This window comes from Hippocampus comes, unplaced genomic scaffold (assembly GCF_001891065.2).
Source record: "Hippocampus comes isolate QL1 unplaced genomic scaffold, H_comes_QL1_v1.1 scaffold93, whole genome shotgun sequence".
NCBI classification, from domain to species: Eukaryota; Metazoa; Chordata; class Actinopteri; order Syngnathiformes; family Syngnathidae; genus Hippocampus; species Hippocampus comes.
Window position 1 is genome coordinate 75,837 of NW_017805481.1, and position 15,679 is coordinate 91,515.

General features: G+C 45.3%; 2 protein-coding genes and 1 long non-coding RNA gene across 8 annotated transcripts in view; all 3 read left to right on the forward strand.

Annotated features, from left to right (window-relative positions):
- Positions 1–7,445, forward strand: part of znf652 (zinc finger protein 652) — a 14,801-nt gene extending 7,356 nt beyond the window's left edge. The window contains exons 3-7 of the mRNA XM_019875720.1: positions 205–1,137; positions 2,069–2,216; positions 2,751–2,779; positions 3,567–3,717; positions 6,634–7,445. Of these exons, the coding sequence (XP_019731279.1) occupies positions 205–1,137; positions 2,069–2,216; positions 2,751–2,779; positions 3,567–3,717; positions 6,634–7,232 (1,860 nt within the window). The 3' untranslated portion in view covers positions 7,233–7,445. The remainder of the gene's footprint in view (positions 1–204; positions 1,138–2,068; positions 2,217–2,750; positions 2,780–3,566; positions 3,718–6,633) is intronic.
- Positions 7,446–8,064: 619 nt separating this feature from the next.
- LOC109519342 (uncharacterized) lies at positions 8,065–10,716 on the forward strand. The gene is made up of 2 exons (XR_002168929.1): positions 8,065–9,782; positions 9,826–10,716. It is a non-coding gene; the product is annotated as an uncharacterized LOC109519342 (long non-coding RNA).
- Positions 10,717–12,684: 1,968 nt separating this feature from the next.
- Positions 12,685–14,930, forward strand: phospho1 (phosphoethanolamine/phosphocholine phosphatase 1). Of its 6 annotated transcripts, none has more exons than XM_019875793.1 (3): positions 12,685–12,856; positions 13,195–13,268; positions 13,941–14,930. In XM_019875793.1, the coding sequence occupies exon 3, from the start codon at positions 13,992–13,994 to the stop codon at positions 14,748–14,750; it is 759 nt and encodes a 252-aa protein (XP_019731352.1). In that variant the 5' UTR covers positions 12,685–12,856; positions 13,195–13,268; positions 13,941–13,991; the 3' UTR covers positions 14,751–14,930. The 6 variants fall into 6 exon arrangements, with proteins under 6 accessions (XP_019731352.1, XP_019731346.1, XP_019731350.1 ...); XM_019875787.1 differs by having other exon boundaries at positions 12,731–12,860; positions 13,862–14,929; XM_019875791.1 differs by having other exon boundaries at positions 12,731–12,860; positions 13,941–14,929.
- The last annotated feature ends 749 nt before the right edge of the window (positions 14,931–15,679 follow it).

Here is a 15,679-nt window from a genome sequence, read left to right on the forward strand (position 1 = left end):
GTCAACTGTTATTTTAAAGTTTATGGCGGCGCGTCTGTGACAGGTTGTACGCCTTTCCGTTGTAGTTTCCCTCCATGGATGATATGGACGCGTTGTTTGAATCCGGTTGACTGTCTCATACACCTCATCCCCTCCTTCCTCTTGAGGGAAGGTGGGGGTTCGGTGCACCTTACCCCTCTTTGTGGAGCCACTTCAGCTTCGTAACCTTTCATGAAATCCCGCCAAAGCCTCAAGCAGGAGGTCTCTGCCCCGTGCCTGGGCGGGATGTCACAGGAAGAGGGCCGCAGGCCGCAGGTGTCACAGTCCTTCTACCGCCCCCCCATGCCAGAGGTGGACCTGACGGGAAAGCTCTACAAGAGGGAGGCGGGTGGCAAGCCCTACTCTGTACTGGTGGACAACAAAATGGCGACCAAGACGGCGGCTGACAGCGCTCAGCAGTATTTCCGTGAGGGTGCGGCAGGACGAGGCATACGCACGCAGGACGATGAGGACACTTCAGAGGAGACCGAAGATGACGACGAAGAGGAGGACGGACAGGAGGAGGGTTTTAAGCGTGAGCAGATCATAGTGGAGGTAAATCTCAACAATCAGACCCTCCACGTTTCCAAGGGCGACAACAAAGGCGATGTGGCTGGAGACGACTTGGAAAGAGGTTGCAGCGAGGATGATGAAGATGGGGAAGAGGTTGAAGACGAGAGCCCCTACGAGGATGAGTACGAGGATGAGGAGATCGAAAGACGAAGAACGAGGTCAAAGAGGGCCCACAGAAGTGCGAGTTGCGCTTCCGGCCAGCCACAGAGGAAGAGTCTCCGAACGTCTCTAAACTCGCCATCCTCAGGAATGACCACCCGGGGGCGACGGAAGCACACCGAGACAGCAAAGATCCAACGGCGTTCTGCCCGTTCTACTCCGCCGGTGTCCGCGGGCGTCATGGTCCCGAGCGGCAAGGCTGAGGGAGAGAAGGAGATGCTGGCGTGTGAAAAGTGCCCTCGCGTGTTCAACACACGCTGGTACCTGGAGAAGCACATGAACGTAACGCACAGGAGGATGCAGATCTGTGACAAGTGTGGCAAGAAGTTTGTCCTGGAGAGTGAGCTGGCCTTGCACCAGCAGACCGATTGCGAGAAGAACATTCAGGTGAGAAGACACGTGTGTGTGTGTGTGTGTGTGTGTGTGTGTGTGTGTGTGTGTGTGTGTGTGTGTGTGTGTGTGTGTCTTTTTTTTCATTATCGCATATCCTGAACAATGACAGGCAAACACAAACAAGAGGTTCAGCTGAAAACATTGTGCATTTGAGCATATTTGTGCATCAGCATTCACAAATTCATTTCCAATTCATTTTTTATTTCCTAAACCTATCTTACATTATAAAAACACACACACACACACACACACATGCCCTTTTTTCCTGCACAGGCCAAATCAATAAAAATTTTTCTCTCCTGGCATCGTCAGGGAACTCTATCCGTAAGAAAAAAATGTGTTTTGCTACCATCTTGTGGCCGCATAAGGCAATTGTAAGCTGTAAGCGGCGGCGTCACTTATTCGCCAGTTTCGCTATTTGTGACAGGGCTTGGTCCCAAGCCTCTTCAAATCACACTGTCATGCAATCAAAATAAACGAAAAATTGGACATATACGATGAAGACATTTTCAAGATAGTACATGGTGTTAATGCATTGAAAGCGACTTGTTAAATTAGACTATGTGGTCAGGTAAGAGCCACAAATTGAACAAGGATCACTCAGTTGGCTTAAGACATATTTCACTACTGGTTCAATTTAAATATATTTTGTGAACGTCAATACAGATTTTTGTCATCTGTGTGCTCACGGCTAAGTTGTTTGCTCGATGTTTGGACGGTTTCAGACGAGTGTACAGTGTGTCGTGGTAGCGCTGCCGTTTTCCCCAATGGTATGTGTTGTTGGACTCGTTTTCAGCCAGCAGAGGGAGCTATAGTATAGGATAAGGAAATCCATAGTACACAAAATGAGGGACGGTTCCTACTTATTGCATGTATGTCTTATCATCGCCCATTTTAATTGTTCTTCTTCATGTGTTATTTCCAGTGCGTCTCCTGTAACAAATCCTTCAAGAAGCTGTGGTCGCTGCACGAGCACATCAAGATTGTGCACGGCTACGCCGAGAAGAAATTCTCGTGCGAGATCTGCGAGAAAAAGTTCTACACCATGGCCCATGTCCGCAAGCACATGGTTGGTGAGTGAAGTGTGACAGCCCAGATGACAAATAAAACATATGTTGGACTAGCTTAATGCTAACGTATAATGGGCAGTTCCATCAATGGGCTCACAAATATCATCAATGTGGCGGCTTAAACGGTCAGGTCCATAAATATTGGGATGTTTTAGGAAATGTTTTAACTTTCCTAACCCAAATGTAAAAAAAAATATGCACACACCATTAATCGCAAGTCAATTTGGAGGAGTAGACCAAATATAAAAACGAATGATACAATAATGAGATCGGAAATGAAAGAGCTGCATTGTGAATAGTGAAAAAAATGGTGTGGCGATTGATTTTTGACAGTAATTTAAAACGGAAAAGAAACTCGAACTTGTCAGATTCTTTTTCAGGTCACCCCTTGTTCAGTTTTGAATAGGTGTCTTGCTGAACTGACGTCTTGCGTACTACGCCGAGTTCAAATCCAGTTCATTGTTGTGTTGTTTGGCTTCATCTCGCGCTCCCTTTCTCTCTTTCAAAACTGTATTTCTTACCTGTCAACATGCACAGCTCATACCAAGGACATGCCGTTCACCTCTGTGTTCTGACGGAAGCATGGGCCATTGTTGCATCATACTCATTAAAATGCTCTCTGTGATACTTGGCAGCAGATGCACTCCACACCCATCAGTCTGTTTGAAAGTGTCACAGAAGTATTGCCCGAAAAGAAAAAAAAGAGCAATGTTGGAGGCATATTTATTTTATTTTATTGATATATTTATTCGGACTCTCTAGTCAGGTTGTATTTGTGGCCCAACAAAAGCCGCTTTCTCATATTGCAAGCGCTGCACCACAACACCACCCAGAGAGCCTCTTAGTCATCGATTGCGATGTCATCCACCAGTATTTACCGGTAGGTTAAGCGTCGGACTGTGATATCATCAAAGTAGCTCAAAAGTATTGAGTCACTCTTTTTTAATTGATCAACTAACCATTCATCTTGACAAGACAGTATCAAAAATGCAGCGGAGGCGCCAATTTCCTTCCTTCTAACTAAGGTCCTTATAATCCGCCTTTCTGAATTCAAGTGGACAGATGGAGCGTTGTCCTTCACCCGAGGCCTTTCGGACGTGTGCACGGGTGGAGCCGCTCTAATTAAACGCGAGACGTCACCCTGCCCCTGTAGCGTGTCATTACTGGCTTATTTTAGCAGCGTGTAGCATCTAGGCCACTCTCCTCGGTGGTCTCGGCCCACACTGCCGCCGCCGCCTTTTAATTTTTAGCCAGGTGCTGTCACTGAGCAGTCTCACTTTGCGAACATCATTTGCTTTGTGTTGATTTTTGAGGAATTTGAATGACCCGATGTATGTTTGATGTGATGTGAACCTTCAGAACTGCGACGAGCGCTTCCAGTACAAGTACCAGCTGCGCTCACACATGAGCATACACATTGGACACAAGCAGTTCATGTGCCAGTGGTGCGGCAAAGACTTCAACATGAAGCAGTATTTTGACGAGCACATGAAAACGCATACAGGTGAGGAAGTGATCACGTGGTTTGCTTGACTTTTGAGCCACGGGGCCTTTCATCCAACTAAATTTAGTTCCTGGCATCTGGTTCGGGCTCCCTATTGGGCTCACTTTTCATATGTTGCGCCGCCTACTTTTCTCTGCTCCAGAAATCTGGTTTACTTGCAGTGTTTGTGGTCCTAAGTTGTGCTTTTATTCTGCCAATTGCATTTCTAAAATTCCAGCTTTGGGTACTAAGCCAGCTGATTTCTGCAGCCCAGTTTTCACAAAGAAAATCGGTTGGCTTCATTGCGGTGCATCGTAGCAGTAGTCGGTGCGGTGTATAGTTTATTGATTGGACCACAACACTTTTAAAAAAATTCTATCTGTCCTTCCTCCAGTCTTACATTGATGTGAGACGATGTGCGCTACTTTGTTCAGCGTCAACTTTTGAGTTGGAACACATTTCCCATGTTGTCACTCTACCTCCAATGCCGACCGCAAATTAACACGCCACCTGGCACCGAACGCGGAAGTGCTGCATGCTTCGAGTCCCTTGGCAACTTGCACATGCGGTGTGACTCCAGCCTTCAAGACATTTGCGGTTTTCGATCGATGCCCGGCTTTCCACTTCTGTGTCGAATTCATGACCACCTTCCACGATGTCACTCTGTTTAAATCTGGTGAAGAATTTATCCTTCTCAACTGTACCATGGCAACTCAAACTGGACCGCTAGGTAAAAATGTGGCTTCTGCTGTCTAAAAGAAGAATCGGGTGTGACATTGTTGAAATGCATGTTATAGTGAGACGTCGCCCATTTGTTGTAATGAGAGGGGCTGCGAAACATGAAGGAGTGGCGTGCGTATGTAATGACTAGCCGCTCACATGCTGCCGATTCCATCCCTCTGATTTTCTCTGCCTGCTACCTCTCCATTTTCCCGAACCAAGCTTTTGCGGTACGGGCCTTTTTCCAGGATTCCACACAGCTTCTATTTGTGATATGTAATTACACGATTCCTTTCCTGTACTTGCTGTTGGGAAAGGACACACCCAGCCAAGGCCTGCATTACCGGCTGTCCCAACTTTTTACATCAAGTACCACCTCATAAAATACTTAACGTACAGCACTTCTGCAAGTACGACTACCATGATGATTTTTTAAAATACAGGAGCAAAAATGAGGCAGAAATCTATGTTTGAATTCATTGCAAGCCACTGCAACATAATGCACAGTTTGAACATTAACACTGCGTTGAAATATCGTCTTGAGGTCATGTCAGGGTGGGCGAGTATCGATACTAGGTACCGGTCTCATGTCGATACCAGCCTTGTTTTTTTTTTTTGGTATCAGGTATCGTCGAGGCTGCCGATGCTACCCACCGATATTTAAGGTAAAGAAAATCTGACATCAAGTCCTTCTTGGAAGTAGCTGGCTCTAAACTGCGTCAAGCTGCCATGTCAGCGAATCATCATCGACGTCAGAAAGTGTTTGTTTTTTTTGTTTTTTTAGACATCAGAATTACTAGAGGGATCAATACTCGGAATTGGTGAGTTCTCAAAGAGGAAATACCCTACTCATACTGGTGAGGGTCTTAAAAAAAATTGTGGCCTGGAAATTCCCTCTTAAAATGTATTGCTCATAAGTTAGATTAAAAAAATGTACCAAAATAAAAGTATCTCAATCGTACTGAACAAATGTACTGCATTGGATTAAACAAGGTTTCAAATTCTGTAACATTATGCGCAGTTTGAACATTTAATTTAATCTATGCATATAATTTTTTTTCCACGTACCATGTGCGCAGACCACCCTTTGAGAACCACTGCGTTAGAATACAGAGCTCGACCCCCCCACAAGCAGATTCATGACAAATTCTTCCCACTATAATGGACTGTGGTTACACAAGATGGCTGTCACCTCTCTAATGTTCGAGCTGGTTTGCCGGCGACATGGCAGATGAAGGCGTTTCAGAGAGCCCTTCAGCAGCCGGCGGAGGGACGGCCGCGTGGGCGCCGGCAAGCGCATTGAATACCCGCGTGGAGGAGGTTAATGAGAGTGGCTGCTCCGACTGTACATTTTCCCGTCTCCTCAAAGTGTCACTTGTAATAGCTTCCTGCCGAGTGGGCGGCTCAGCGGCACAGACCCTCCGATGGAGATGGAGGCTTATTAGCATTTAAGGAAAAAGACGTGCCGGGAACAAGATGTGATGTTTGATAGAAAAATAGAAGCTATATTTATGCAAATTTTGAGCGTCACAATCAGGGTTGCACAGGGGATGGGGGGTAACTATGGGATGTTTAGTTGGACTATCTTGGAAATATTCCAGGAAACAATTTACACATTTTTCTTAGGATGAAATGGATCATATCGCCATGTATGGTCATTTTGTGGTAACATCACCAACAAAATGTGGAGCAAAACACGTATTTTAGGCAGGCGGCCGTCTCCATTGATATTCTACACCTCGAGTCTTCACTCTGAGTGCCTTTCATGTTGGACAGCGTCTCGCGATGGTCTCTATGTTAAACCCCCGATTATAAAAGGACACGTGGTTTGCATTATAGGTGCATGTCTGATGTTTATAACGACACAATCCAATGAGTTGTCATGACCTTGGAGCCAAACTTACTCAAGGTGGCAGCTACATGCGTGTCGTCAACCGGCTAAGGCTTGCTCGAGCTAACATCGACCGTCTCTGGAGCTAGCGGCTTTGAGCATGCAGGCTAACCCATCCAGCATCCAAGGATGTGGGTATGTTAATTCTACAACACCAAAGTGTGCAATAAGCGACCCAGAATTCTACCCTGGGCCACAATGGAGCGTGAGATTCAACTTAAACGTGTCCAGTTTATCCCCGTTCATTGCTGTCATCCCCATTTCCATTCCATTGTTTTCATCTTTAACCGCCCCTCGCCACAATCATGATTTTCTTCTCCATACAGGAGAGAAGCCGTTCATTTGCGAGATTTGCGGCAAGAGCTTCACCAGCCGGCCCAACATGAAGCGCCACCGCCGCACGCACACGGGCGAGAAGCCGTACCCGTGCGAGGTATGCGGCCAGCGCTTCCGCTTCTCCAACATGCTCAAGGCGCACAAGGAGAAGTGCTTCCGGGTCACCAGCCCGTTGGTGCTGCAGCCCGGCGGCCCGCCCGTGCCGGTCGGCCTCTTCGCCAGCACTTTCTCCACCTCCTCCTCTTCGTCGTCTTCTGGTCCCGGGCCTTCAGCGGCCACCTCGCCAGCCGTCACCAGCGCGACCACCCAGGGTATCCACTCACCCGGGGCGGCCTTACCCCTGCGAGGCCCTTTGGGACACACCTTCCCCCACGTGCAGCTCCACACGGCCTCCTCGCACCAACACTCCCAACCGCACCTTTCAAACGCCCACCACCACCACCTGGCAGTGCCCCCGGTCTCCCACCTGCCCCCTCCGCCGGCCCTTTTCAAAAGCGAGCCTCTCAACCACTGTGGGCATGAAGATAGCACTTACATGCACCACATGGCGTCTGCTGAAAAGGGTCCTGGAGCCTCTCAACATCACTGAATTGTGAACCACAACCCGCGGGCGCTGCCTCAGTCACTCAAACCATCACTAACTTCTTGGATTCAATATGTAAACCAGTGGGCCACCTTTTTTTTTTTTGTAGGCAAAACCCAGTCCTTCGTTTACGCACACCATCTGGCACCAAGTTAAGTTACGTTTTCACTGAGCAAGTCTTTATGCATTTATTCTTTTTAATCCATTGTAAAAAAAAAATTCAAAAACATCCCGCACTTAGAGGTAAGATCAGGCCAAAAAATCCAGCCCGACCTGACCCGACCCGCAGGTATTAAAGCCCGACCCGGCCCGAGCCCAACCAATTAATTTGATTTGAAGGCCCAAACCTGAAATTTAATATTTTATTGGTGAGGACTCGGGAGGCGGAAGGGTGATTCATGATAACAAATTAAAGCCTGTCTTTTGTAACGAAATCTAAGTTAAATAAGACTGCATAAACATTTACATCTTTTATATTACTGTTTCTGCAGAGGGTACATTAACCAACCATTTCCCATCATTGACGGGGAAAATTGAAGGCCGTCTGTCATTTTGACGGGTTGAAAATTGGGGATGACCGTCCGTCATTTTGACGGGTTGAAAATTGGGCCATTTAACCACAGCAGCAGTACGTCCTTAAGAATCTAGCGCAGCACTTTAAGAGAGAGAAGCAGAGAGACAAAGGAGAACAATGTCGGATGGATAAAAGACAGACAGGAAGGAGTTCTTTGAATTGTCATTGGAAGAGTTTAGTAACAGTACGTGTTGTGATGAGGCGACTTTTGGGTTTTTTTGCGAACCACGGTCTCTCGTGGCCAAAACTATTCACGGCCTCGAAACGCCTCAGCGCACTGTGATGTTATTAAAAAAAAAAGTCAGCGAGAGAGAAGCCCGACCCGACCCGACCCAAAGATCTTACCTCTACCCGCTCTGCCACTCTGTCAGCACCCTTTTGTTGGGGTACCAGTTAGGAATGTGCCAAATATTCGGTCATCGGCAAATTATGGTCTGAAAACTGTCATTGAAGCAACACAGCCAAGACAGAATGTTTGCATTGTAGGATTTGATTTAGAAGAAATTGGGGGCGGCGGTTCTGGTGCATCACCTCGTCTTGTCCGACCCGGGTGAAATGTGGGCAACAACAACGGTGTCTTTTTGAAGATTCCCCAATGCAAACAAGTGTAGCATTAACACAGAACTCTTCCTCTGGCCAGAGGTTGAGCTGCTGTGTATTTGTTTATCAAACCATATGTGAAGTTACAGTGCAAGGCTGATACACTTCCCAACCTTCACATTTTAGTCCATGAGGCAAATCAGTTGGCCTCGGTACTGTACTGAAAGATTGTTAAGAAAAAAAAAAAATCTAACGAAAAGAAGTCTAAAAAGTGGGCATTTTAAAAAATCGGTCATGTTGACCTTCCTGTCCGTGCCAGTGCGTCAAAACAACCAAACCAAAACCACGGTGAACTCAATTAGACGGACTGTTTGGTGGAAACGTGGCTTAATGATAGAGCCAAGCCCGTATTGTTCAAAGCATTTCCCTGAATCCATTGTTCAAATCTTGGACCTTCTGAGCAGCCCACCACAAGCCGATTCATGTCAGGGTGCTCCTCTGCAACACATTTTTACATGTGCTTGAAAGACTCAAGACTGATACGAACTCCCTATTTAAGACAAGCTACACACGCTTTACAAGTGGCGAGTATTCTCAAGTGGATTGCGAATGGATTTTTTTTTTTTCCCCCCCTGGAGGTCCAAAATATTCTGTGAATGTTGTCGCTGGTTCTCCCAGTCGCCCAAGAACGCAGTGCCGTGGACTCCAGTGTGAGAGAGAGAGAGAGAGAGGGGAAGAGTTGTTTTTTTTTTTTTTTTTTTAATCTACATATTTTTGGGGGACTTAAAATGGAGCTCTTGGCTATGATGTAATACGATTCATTGTGGTTCAATGGTGCTTTCCATTCCAGTCGACGCAATTTCTTAACTTTGGCTTTCGCTGTTCAAATTTCAGTCATACCCACCCCCGAACCGAATCGCAAGCGACACCGCTCAAATGTGGACCCGATATGATCATTGTGAAGAAACTCCGGTTTTGCATCACAAGAACCGATGAGTGCAACCTCTTCTCTCTCATCACACACTGCCACTCGGTCGGGTTCCAAACCCTCCCTCCTATTCTCCCGTTTCTGCCACAGTGCTGTCAATAATACGGGTTTGCCATGTTAAAGCACATTTAACATGCTCACTATACACACACGCGCGCGCGTGCACAAGTTACTCGGTTTGCTTTGGTGTTGTGACGATTTTGGAAGGTCGTTTTTGGACCTTTGGACCGCACGGGTCCGTCTTTTAGCCTGTTGAATGTCGCCTACGCGGAAAGACGTTCGGTGTTTTTGCTTCTTGTTTTTGGCCACCCCACGGTGGATAAACCCCCCCATCCCCTGGCACTTGTACGCGATCAAGCGCAAGCGATTACATTGGTGACAAAATGTATCAGCCGATGGTGTGAATGTCATGAGCTTTAAAAGGCGTCGAGCTTTGACTGTTATCTGACGCACAGTCCTGCGCAAATGTCTTGGGCCACTGTTAGGGCCTCAGGCAGGATCCTTCGGGGGAGCACAGACCTCTTGGAAGGTTGATCAAATTGTTTGTTTGTTACTTATCGGGCTACTTCCTGGACAAACTCATGAGCGATGCCATTATGATGCAGTCGGAGGGCCGGATAGTTACTTGATCCTGGGCCACCCCCCCCCCCCAAAAAAAATCCCTGCTTTGTGTACATTTGGTGGGAGTTTTTTGGCGCACAACCAAATTTTAAATGCGGTTTAGTGTCAAAATGGTGGACAAACATCCTTTTTTTGCGCAGTGCTATTTTGGAACACGTTTGATACCAATAAGCTCGTATTTGGGCAGACAGTAGCATTAAATTGACCGTGACCGTCTTTCGACAGTATTCAGCCCAGAGTGGTTGATGGCGTCCCCCGTCTGATGGATCGGACCTGCAGTTTGTGTTTGTGTGGCTCTTAGTTCCACTTCACGATCAGCTCATCATCCAGTTGCAATATGGCTCTTTGTCTTATCTGATGCCTTCCCCTCCCTCCCTCTTTCTTTGTGTGTGTGTATTCTCTGCACTTTAGCGCTGCGTGGGCAAGGCGCAGGGAAGTTGCGATTGTATTGTGGAACAGGCCACAATCCGGGCTGCGAGCGAAATTGGCTTTGTTTTTTTTCTCTTGTAAGGGCGAGGAAAGGAGGAGAACAGTGGGTGATGTGGAATGGACCCTACCAAAAAAAGAGGATGTTTCTAGTCCTTTTAAAAAAAAAAAAAGCATCCTCTTACTTTGCTGACCACACACTTGGCCATCCAATCTCTGTCTGCAGTACATTCTTTTATTTTCATGTTTTGCAAAAAATGGTCATGATGATGATGATGCTCCTCCTTTCTTTGCTGCATAGAATGCACTTTCTACTACTAAAACTCTTGGCTAGTTGCGAGAAAAAAAAATAACATTGTATATTCTAAGATTTTAAGATGTTTTAAAAAGATAAATCATGATACTTTTTTCCTCCCCGTCACCCTTCTTTGTATTTCTAACCACTTAATGTAGCATTATTGTGTATTTTATTATAATTGTATCTGGTACAAAATCTGCGGCTTTATAATGTCCTGGTTTGTCTTTATTTTTTTACGTTCTATGGAGATTTGAGGAACTTGGAATGAGAAGTTGGGCCTTTGGTTTTTTTTTTTGTTTTGTTTTGTTTTGTTTTTTTTTTAATAACTTGTACATTTAACTTGTACATTTAACTGACTGCTAACTTTAAGTAAAAACAAGTAGCCACGAGTGCAACGCCTCCTTTTGTCTGGTTGCCCAGCAGCATTCCACTAACACAAAAAAAAAAAAAACTGAGCACGTGAGCATGTGGAAGTATGTCAATCTTATCGTTTTAGTGTCAGTAGGTTCGCTTGCTGGCTGCACGTGAAGCCTCAAGTTCTTATCTGCTATTTGTTTATGCTTTTTTTATTTTTTTTTGCAGATAAGTACTAAGTAGTTTGTATCGTGTTCAGGATCATTGACCTTGAAGAACTGATCAAATGTTTTTTTGCCTTAGTTAAAAGAGGGTTGCGAATAAAAGAGACTCGGAGGGATAATTTACTCCCAAATATAATCCGACGATTAAGCAACATGAAAATTAAAGCTTTTCAGAAAATGCACAAACAATTATTGTTCAGTTCATGATATGGTTTCTAACATGTTAGAAATTTGGTAAAAATTGTGTTTTTCCAAATTAAAGCTATTGTTTGCAAAAGTCTTGTTTTGGAAAAAAAAAAAACCTTGATAGACTTTCATGGAGGTATACCGAAACCTTAAAATATTTGCTGTTGAGAGGTTAAAATTCTCAGGATTTTGACACTTTTAAATCAAACAAGGTTACTACGTGATGAATCAGTCATCAAAAATATGTATTGATTAATTTGATCGACGTGTGTGTGAATGTGATACAGCAGGTGCTCAGTGGGGGTACGCGTTACAGCAGGGGGGCGGGGGAGTCTAAGTGAGGCGGATGGGTCTGGAGAGTCGTGATTCACCGCTGGCGTGTAGGCGGTCGGTGAGCGAGGTTGAGAAATAACACGCTGTGGAACATCTTCACCTTTTTTTTCCTTTTTGGCTCGGCACGATGCAACGAACCAGCTGCGAGTTGTTCGGTTGCCTTGCTGTGATGGTTACCATGAAGCGACATACTTTGGAAGAATACTTGCCCGGTCATAAATTGGCCCACATTAACATGATCCTCTTTTTATAAATATTCACAATTCACATGGGATGATTGAAAACTGGTTTTGAGTGTCGGTGTAGTATCATACTGTAACCCTACTCTACTGCAGTTTGGAGCCTGGTGTGTATATATTGTGTGCTGTTTACCACAAGTGTATTCTTGGCTAGTCCACTTCATGAAGTCAACTGCATACTGGAATCAGAAGCAGAGTACACCAGTCTAGTAGTCTAATCCAGATTTGTGTTGAAATCCAGTTCTTTCTTTAAAGCAGACTAGACCAATATAATCCAGAGTTGCTCTAAAACAAGACTGCATTTGCATCGTTGTCTCTTCCAGTCATCATGTCCAGGTCTCTTTTTGAAGCACGTTAAGGCAGTCTCGTAGTCTATTCCAGTTCTTACATTAATACTCTATACCAGCCAAATCCGGTTCAATCTAGCATTCTAGATTCCTCTTCTTCTCTTATTTATATAAACCTGAATGCACCAGTCCATTACTTTCTTTGGAGCAGGCTAACAGTCTAGTCTAGTTATTTCTTTAAAGCCGTCAAGATCTGTCTATGCCAGTCTAGTCTGCCCTAAATCAGACTTTGCCTAGTGCAGTTCTTATTCTTAAAACAAATTCGAATTAAATTAAGTGTAGTCTCGCTCGAGCAGTGAAGCCCAGTTCTTCGCAGACCACTTTTTGACTGCACGTGAACGCGCACCACAGCTCGATCATTCAATGGGCGGGCGGACTCGTCGCGGCGTGCACGCGGCGGCGCGTTCGGCTGTCACATAAAACCGGCCGAACTCCTCGCTCTCCTCTCAATACGACGGGACCGGAACCTCAAAACGGACGACGAGTGCCGACCCACACCAGTATGTATGTATGTTTGTTTGTTTGTTTTTTAAAATGCACGTTACACTATATATACATATATAATCTCCATAGTCTGTAGACTGGTAAAGACGACAATACATAACGAGCTCTGTTGATATATTCCTTGAAAAATGTGTGCAAATGTTTCACATGACTCGGAAACCGGTTTTGCACGTCTGCGGTAATGTTTTATACACTAAACTTCAATGCATAACAAATGATAAAAGACGTACGAATTCTTGAATGTTCCACCCTCACTAAAATTAAAAGCCACTTATTTCATGCGGTTGCCATGTAACGTCTATGCCCTATTTCTTGTCATGTGTATTTTCGAAAGAAATTGTAGGAGGACGTCTTGAAGAAACGCACAAGCACGTGATCCTTACCCACGACATACAGCTTCCCATTACAGTGAGTAAAATTGAAGACAAAGAGTCTTCCCCGTGTAGTCGTATTAAAATTGTGTTTTCACAAAGATTGTGATCGCCAACGCGCCTGACGTATTGAGAAGTGTGAGCGTGTTCGTGTGCGTGTGTGTATATATTTATAAAATATTCTGATTACACCGCCCTCTGGTGGCCAAGGAAGTATGAAGCGCAGTGACACACGTAATCATGATGCACAAACTGAATCATTCTTTACATTCTACGATTTGATTACGTTATTACGGTATGTTTTTATTAAACAAAATACTACATAGTGCCACTTTTATGTTAAAAAGACGTAAAACAATTCTTGGTGTTTTTTTTAGGAGGCTGCGATGGATTAAAAGCAACTGGTATCTCGGGGCACACTTTTTGTAGAAATTTTGTTTGGTGTTTTACAGTAACATTTTTTTAATGATAGAAGAGGGGGGGCTGAAAACATAATTTTGTCAACGCGTTTTTTTGCCCATCAATTATATGTAGGTTTTCACTATTCATGAGCTGGCACGGGTCCACCGGAGAATTTTTCAGGTCATTATCTTGAAATACTGTGTAAATAATAATGTTTTCCCTTGGTAGCCTCTGCGTGGAATGCAGTAACCGAGGTGTGACAGTCATGGGGGACTCGTTCTTCAACTGCTGTTATCTCCCACCCCAGCCCCCAGGCGAGGAGGAGCCCCCCGGCTCCCGAACCCGCGGAGAGAGCAGAATGGCCTCACGTATCTCCCCGGACAAGCGCTTCCTCATCTTCTTTGATTTTGATGAGACCATCGTGGACGAGACCAGCGACGACATGGTGGTGCAGACAGCGCCCAACCAGCATCTCCCCGCCTGGCTGAAGGACACGTACCAACCGGGCCACTACAACGAGTACATGCAACGGGTGCTGGCTTATTTGGCTGAGCAGGGCGTCACTGAGAGCGACATCCGCACCGTCATGGAGAAGCTGCCCGCCACCCCTGGCATGCTGGCGCTGCTCCAATTCCTGCGCAACCGCCCGCCGCACGACTTCGAGGTGGTCCTGCTCTCGGACGCCAACACCTTCTTCATCGAATCCTGGCTGAGGCGAGCCGGCACCCGGTCTCTCTTCCATCGCATCTTCTCCAACCCGGCCACCTTCAACAGGGAGGGGCGGCTGGTGCTGAAGCCTTTCCACTCTCACGAGTGCCCGCGTTGTCCTGCGAACATGTGCAAGCAGGCGGTGGTAAGAGAGTACATCACACGCCGGATCCAGGAGAGGGGGCGCCCCTACCAGAGGGTCTTCTACGTGGGCGACGGCGCTAACGACTTCTGCCCGGCGCTCGCCATGGGGCCCCGGGACATGGTCTTCCCACGGCGAGACTTCCCCATGCACCGCCTCATCACCGAGACCCACGAGGCCACGCCGGGGGAGTTCAAGGCGGTGACGGTGCCCTGGTCCTCCGCTGAGGAGGTGGTCCAACGTCTCAGGAAGCTTGTGGCCGAGTAGGGCAGTTAATTGGGATGAGCATTGCAATCAATTAATTACACTGGTCAATCGCAATTTTTCGGCTATATGTGTCCCTAAATGTAGGTTTGACGAAGAGTTAAAATATGCCTTGACTTGTTTTTGTTGCACATCAGGTTTTTGAGATATTTGTATTTTGGTTTTGGTTTTTAAGTTTGACCCATACATATTCTACCATGCATTGTAATTGAGAACTGACGCTTCAGAAAAAAAAATCCACCTGATGCTGAACCTGACCCTTAATCATAAATATTACTCAATATATGACTTTATTATGTATTATGTTGTACTTGTTTATAATTGTATTATCATTGTTATTACGAAAAGCTGATGTGCTCAAGACAAAAAAACGACGGCGGAGTTAGAATCAGCCCCAAAAAATTAATCTCGAAAATTTTACTTGCGTCTCTGATTAAAAATAAAATAGTAAAAATTGTTGACCAGTGTAATTAATTGTTGGAAATGATTGTTGGAGTGCACTACTCGGGTGCAATCAGTGGAGGTGATGTTGAGTCAGTTTAATTTGCCCTCCAAATAAAATAATTTGAAAGGCCAGCTACTTTAAGATGGACGTAATTGAATGTCCATCCCTATTTACAGCACTTATGCAAAGTGCACTTTAGAGCTCATTATCAGGAAAACTCTAAAAATGAATAACCTAGCTTTAAAAATCCGAATAAAACTGAAATTTTGATGCACTTGAATGCCCATCCCTAATAAGTATGGATATGCTCCTATACTTAGGATGTGCATTTCAGATCACATTATTGGGGAAACTCTAAAAATGAAGAAACTTGCAAAGTGTTTTTCAGAGCACATTATTAAAAAAATCCAGGTGACACATACAGAAAGTTATTTAGTAAAATGTTTCAAAATAAAATACCTCGTATTTATAAATTGTATGTCCCTGT

Bases quoted from the DNA above. Each gene is read 5' to 3' on its own strand.
- phospho1 (XM_019875787.1), top strand. From the start codon at position 13,899: ATGGGGGACTCGTTCTTCAACTGCTGTTATCTCCCACCCCAGCCCCCA.